The sequence below is a fragment of the Limulus polyphemus genome, unplaced genomic scaffold (assembly GCF_000517525.1).
Source record: "Limulus polyphemus unplaced genomic scaffold, Limulus_polyphemus-2.1.2 Scaffold11492, whole genome shotgun sequence".
NCBI classification, from domain to species: Eukaryota; Metazoa; Arthropoda; class Merostomata; order Xiphosura; family Limulidae; genus Limulus; species Limulus polyphemus.
This window is the reverse complement of record NW_013677102.1, coordinates 9,163-15,745: the sequence shown is the minus strand read 5'-3', so window position 1 is coordinate 15,745 and position 6,583 is coordinate 9,163. Positions and strand designations below refer to the sequence as shown.

At 36.5% G+C, this 6,583-nt stretch overlaps 1 protein-coding gene across 2 annotated transcripts in view; it reads right to left on the bottom strand.

Moving 5' to 3' along the window:
• Window positions 1–461: 461 nt before the first annotated feature.
• LOC106476763 (protein trapped in endoderm-1-like) overlaps window positions 462–6,583 on the bottom strand; it is a 14,608-nt gene continuing 8,486 nt past the window's right edge. The window contains exons 1-4 of one of the 2 annotated variants that reach the window (XM_022380531.1): window positions 5,619–5,766; window positions 4,268–4,783; window positions 2,061–2,331; window positions 462–656 (exon numbers count right to left, since the gene is read on the bottom strand). In XM_022380531.1, coding sequence (XP_022236239.1) covers window positions 462–656; window positions 2,061–2,331; window positions 4,268–4,716 — 915 coding nt within the window. In that variant the 5' untranslated portion in view covers window positions 4,717–4,783; window positions 5,619–5,766. Of the gene's footprint in view, window positions 657–2,060; window positions 2,332–4,267; window positions 4,784–5,618; window positions 5,767–6,583 lie in introns of those variants that run through there. The other variant, XM_013937390.2, reaches the window with a different exon arrangement.

Here is a 6,583-nt window from a genome sequence, read left to right as displayed (position 1 = left end):
TACAGTAACATTTAATTATTGAACGTTTGACACGTGTGTGTACAGTAACATTTAGTTATTGAACGTTTCAGAATGGGCCCGGCATGGCCAGGTGGTTAGGGCGCTCGACCCGCAATCAGAGAGTCGCTGGTTCGAATTCCCGTCCCATCAAACATGCTCGCCCTTTCAGCTGTAGGGGCGTTATAAAGTTATGGTCAATTATATTATTATTTGGTAAAAGAGTAGCCCAAGAGTTGGTGGCGATGACCAGCTGTCTTCCTTCTAGTCTTTCACTGCTAAATTAGGGACGGCTAGTTCAGATAGCTCTCGTGTAGCTCCGCACGAAATTCAAACCTAACCAACCAAACGTTTCGGAATATATATTCCATCTTCAGCAAGTTATCTTGAACAGGATAGATTATTAGGTACAAATATTTATAAAGTTTAAACATTTAACACGAAGTAATTAAAAGATCTATAATTTACCTCACTTTACTATCGAACACGTTGACAATCATCAAGGGAAGGAAGCAAAGGATGAAAGAACAGAAGATGATGAGCATCATACGAGTTAATCGGATTTCGTCTTTTCGTTGGGTGCTTTGTTTCATGAGGGGAGTAGGGGTTGTCGGGCTGACTGGGCTGTGGGCTTCAATATTTTTTCGGCTGTTTCGTACCTGAAACAAACAAAGCATTGTGTTGCCCATTTCTTATTGATCACAAAACAACACAGATTATAGAAAGGATAATCTATAAGAGAACACGAACTTTCAGAAGTGACCAATGTGGGGCTCTGCTGAAATGATGTCTTCAGTTGCTAAAAATATATATTCTGTTTCTTTTTCTCGTACAACACGATTTCAAAAGGTTATTAATATAACTTAACCTTAATTATTAACAAAATAACGATGTTTATACAAGACGTGATGAAGGAATCCATTTCAACCTCTTACCATCAATTATTAAACAACATTATGATTTATTTTCACCAATTATTAAACAGTGCTATGACTTGGTGAAGGAATATATTTTAATCTATACCACTAATAATAATAATCAAATAATTAGTTTTTGTAACCCAAATCAATGTCGTCGGAGTACAAACAATAATATTAAAGTAACACAAGACTGATATTCTTAGTTTTATTGTGACACGAATTACTTATTGTTGAGTTGCGGGGATATTCTTAGTTTTATTGTGACACGAATTACTTATTGTTGAGTTGCGGGGATATTCTTAGTTTTACTGTGACACGAATTACTTATTGTTGCGGGGATATTCTTAGTTTTACTGTGACACGAATTACATATTGTTGAGTTGCGGGGATATTCTTAGTTTTATTGTGACACGAATTACTTATTGTTGAGTTGCGGGGATATTCTTAATTTTACTGTGACACGAATTACTTATTGTTGAGTTGCGGGGATATTCTTAGTTTTACTGTGACACGAATTACTTATTGTTGAGTTGCGGGGATATTCTTAGTTTTACTGTGACACGAATTACTTATTGTTGAGTTGCGGGGATATTCTTAGTTTTACTGTGACACGAATTACTTATTGTTGAGTTGCGGGGTGTAAATTAGAATCGAAGTGACTGCATAAACCGAACAAAAAGATAACAACAAATCTAATCTTTATGGAGTAAAATAAACTGTTGATTGTACATAAACATTAAGTTCATCAAGTGGAAACTTCATAACGTACTCTTATTAATAAGGTGTTGAAAGAAGTGACAAAAATTAATTTACGGTTACTGATTGACATGAATATTAAAACCAATTTATTGCACACAAAAAAAGAGGGTTCCAGATTTATCTCTGGTTGTTCGCGTAAAGCCATGAGAAGGAAACAAGTCCTGTACATTTTATGTGAATTTTATATGTTGCAAGACTTTGTAAAAGTTGAAATAAATAGTCTCTCCTCGAGGAAAAATGTCAACATTTGGCAGCCATGTTGAACAGCACGTTTAAAAGATCGTCTGAACACTGAAAATTAAAGACACCCTAAAATCAGTGAGAATGGAAATTTTAAATAAATATTTATCCTCAGGGACAAATAATAAAAAAAAGAAAGATTACCTTGTAAAAAATGCAGGAATAGGAAACTATTATCACGATACAAGGAATCAGAAAACCCAAAATGAATAAGAACTTTTTGGGAGAACGACCGTTGCGTTTTAAAATGGTACACGAAAAAGTCTCCTCGTCCAAACCAAATTTTCCCCAGGTACTCGCTAAGGTAGGTATCAGCATTGAAAAGCTAAATATCCAGCTGAAGATGACCATCAGAGCCACGTAGTGTTTCCGGTAGACTTTATCGTACAGATTGTGATGGTTGATCAAGATGAACCTACACGTAATGAAACTGAATTAGTCTGTGAGGCAGTTGTTAGAACAAGGCAAACGACTTATGAAAAACACTCAAAAATTAAACCTTACCTAATAAATGTTTTAGTTTGGCAAGTTTAGGCCTTGTTTGAAACACAATAACAGCAGTAAAAGTTATCAATACTTCTTAGTCTTTCTTAAGATCGGATAGTTGTATAAAGAACCAAATCACAAAAACTTTAAATTGTCGTGTCGGTTTTATTTATAATAAAATTATCAATTTGAAACAATGTTACGTTGTCATAGCAACTTCCGTTTCAACTCGTTTCTGTAATATCGTGACAACGGGTGAGGATTTGTACACACATACACATATAATACGTTCTGTAATATAATGACAACGGGTGAGGATTTGTACACACATACACATATAATACGTTCTGTAATATAATGACAACGGGTGAGGATTTGTACACACATATATAATACGTTCTACAAATCCTCACCCGTTGTCATTATATTACACACACATATATAATACGTTCTGTAATATAGTGACAACGGGTGAGGATTTGTACACACATATAATACGTTCTGTAATATAGTGACAACGGATGAGGATTTGTACACACATATAATACGTTCTGTAATATAATGACAACGGATGAGGATTTGTACACACATATAATACGTTCTGTAATATAATGACAACGGGTGAGGATTTGTACACACATATATAATACATTATGAGATCTTCCATGAAATATATTTTATTGGAATCCTTCACATTACAATTTCTCTCTTGTGTGATACCCTCAGAAACAGAAAGAAATACCGAGTGCTTGAAAAACACGATATCATCAATTTAATACAACGGACTATTTTGTTGCTTTTTTAAAATTAAACTTCTTCCATTTTCCACGTTAGATACATTTTTATTTACCAGGTGTCGTTCTTTTGCTAACATTCGTGTACAGATATACGCAACATGCTCCAGCAATGTGAACTCGTAAATAACCTCACGAGTTAGGGTTAGTACAGATATACGCAATATGCTCCAGCAATGTCAACTCGTAGACAACCTCACGAGTTAGGGTTAGTACAGATATACGCAATATGCTCCAGTAATGTCAACTCGTAGACAACCTCACGAGTTAGGGTTAGTACAGATATACGCAATATGCTCCAGCAATGTCAACTCGTAGATAACCTCACGAGTTAGGGTTAGTACAGATATACGCAATATGCTCCAGCAATGTCAACTCGTAGATAACCTCACGAGTTAGGGTTAGTACAGATATACGCAATATGCTCCAGCAACGTAAACTCGTAGATAACCTCACGAGTTAGGGTTATATAAAATTCAAATACTCCTTGTGCACTAGAAGCAAGACATTAAAATTATGATTGACATTATATTTAATCAACAATGTTACAGTGACATCTTAACCAACAGTTTTACAGTGACATCTTAACCAACAGTTTTACAGAGATATTTTAACCAACAATGTTACAGTGACATCTTAACCAACAGTTTTACAGTGACATCTTAACCAACAGGTTTACAGAGATATTTTAACCAACAGTTTTACAGTGACATCTTAACCAACAGTTTTACAGAGATATTTTAACCAACAGTTTTACAGTGATATCTTAACCAACAGGTTTACAGAGATATTTTAACCAACAATGTTACAGTGACATCTTAACCAACAATGTTACAGTGACATCTTAACCAACAGGTTTACAGAGATATTTTAACCAACAATGTTACAGTGACATCTTAACCAACAATATTACAGTGACATCTTAACCATTAATTAAATTGTCTCCTTCATCAATACAGGTCCTCCGAGGAGGGTGCTCCTTCGTGAAGGTTTACTGTGGAATTGCTACAGGAGTTAAAGCTTAAAAGGAGTAGGAAACGTGGAAACAAAATTTACAGTTTTTAAACTTACCTATTGATGGTAATCAGAGTCATGGACATCAAGGAGGCGCCAACGTTACCATAGAAGAAAAATGGAAACAAAGAGCACATCGTTTCTCCTAGCAACCAAGATTGGTGTATGTATCTCGACGCCGTTAGGGGTAAGTTGATCGCACAAAATAAAAAGTCGGCTGTGCAAAGGCTGACTACAAAAGCTGTGGTGGCATTTCTCAGCTTCACACTCCGGCAGAGGGCGAGGATTGTGAGGAGGTTACCTAGCAACCCAGTAATAATGAATATAATACAGCAGACCGCAGCAAATATGGTGACACCACGTGGATATTTGATTATTTCTTTAAGAACCGTCGTTTGGTTTATATTGTCCATCAGTTTTACGTCGATGTTCAGGGACTGATTAGGATAAACTGGATCGTATTTATTTCGAATCGTCAAATTCGCCGCTTCTGCCATTTCTAACATCCAGTTGAAGTTTGGTAAATGGTTGACATTCACAACACCGTTGACTATTATTTCCAGAGATCAGCTCCTGAAATAAAAAAAACAACAACAACAGTGAGGTTGGCTATTAGTTCCAGAGATCAGCTCCTGAAATATTAAACCAACAACAGTAAAGTTGGGCATAAGTTCCAGAGATCAGCTCCTGAAATAAAAAACAACAACAGTGAGGTTGACTATTATTTCCAGAGATCAGCTCCTGAAATAAAAAACCAACAACAGTGAGGTTGACTATTAGTTCCAGAGATCAGCTCCTGAAATATTAAACCAACAACATTGAAGTTGGGTATAAGTTCCAGAGATCAGCTCCTGAAATATTAAACCAACAACAGTGAAGTTGGCTATAAGTTCCAGAGATCAGCTCCTGAAATATTAAACCAACAACAGTGAAGTTGGCTATAAGTTCCAGAGATCAGCTCCTGAAATATTAAACCAACAACAGTGAAGTTGGCTATTATTTCAGGAGCTGATCTCTGGAACTTCACTGTTGTTGGTTTTTGGAACTTATATCCAACTTATATTTCAGGATGTGATCTCCACTGTTGTTGGTTTTAGGTTGGATATAAGTTCCAGAGATCAGCTCCTGAAATAAAAAAACAACAACAGTGAAGTTGGATACTATCTTCCATCGAATTAAGTTTTAAATGTTTTTATTGTTGATTAGTGTAATTAGTGATTCAAAATGTTTCATGCTGTGTCACCCCAACCCCCACCCCTTGATGCCTATAATTAGTGATTCAAAATGTTTCATGCTGTGTCACCCCAACCCCCACCCCTTGATGCCGATAATTTGTTACAAAAAACGCCAAGAAATAATTCAAGTGTGAGCTAGCAGTAGTGGCTAGTGGAATACCTTGATAACTCACCTCCAGTACATGAACTGTCAGTAGTGGCTAGTGGAATACCTTGATAACTCATCTCCAGTACATGAACTGTCAGTAGTGGCTAGTGGAATACCTTGATAAATCACCTCCAGTACATGAACTGTCAGTAGTGGCTAGTGGAATACCTTGATAAATCACCTCCAATACACGAATTGTGAAGTTAATTTTCTTGTTAATGTTTTTCAAAGCTTCTCACGCACCACAAGTTAGAAACCCCCTGGATTAGGGGGAAATTAATATCACTTACTGCTAACTTTAGGACTAATCGAATAGATGGATTTTTACTGTCACTCTTATAACCTACCCATGGCCTTCAAGTGCGGATAGCAAATTTTTTTGTTCAACGGGACGCGAACCGTGGACCTTCAGATGCACAGTACAGCACGCTAATCAGAGTAGTTATTCTCGTCCCTTGCGACTACTTTCCATAGATCCTAATGGTTGTCCAGCAGGTGGCAGACTAGTCGTGTTCATTCATTTATGGAATCATTCTTTGCAGCAACAGATGTTACTAATTGATTCGATCTCACAATACTGTCTACGTGAGTTCAATGTTATTTCTGGATTTCACTGGAACTCATGACGCTTTCTGTTAGTTGGAAATAACAACCCAAATAGTAAACGTGGTTGACCTCCTTTGAGCCCAAATGGTTTTGACGGTCAAATATTTGCAAGAAACTCGTGTACTCATCTATAAACATGACTTATTTTGATGCAAAACCAGTAGTTGTTACTAGAGGGCGCTATTAACAGAGTAACAAAAAGCTCAACAGCTGTTGGTACAGGTTCAACAGCTGTTGGTAACAAACTAGCAGAAATGAACAATTACAGAAGAAAACAGTTTTAAGGGGGGGGGGTAATGAGATTAACATATAAATGAACAAAGCAGACATTGCAACACCATGTGTAAATTTGAAACGTTAGCGTATCCCCCCCCCCCCAAAAAA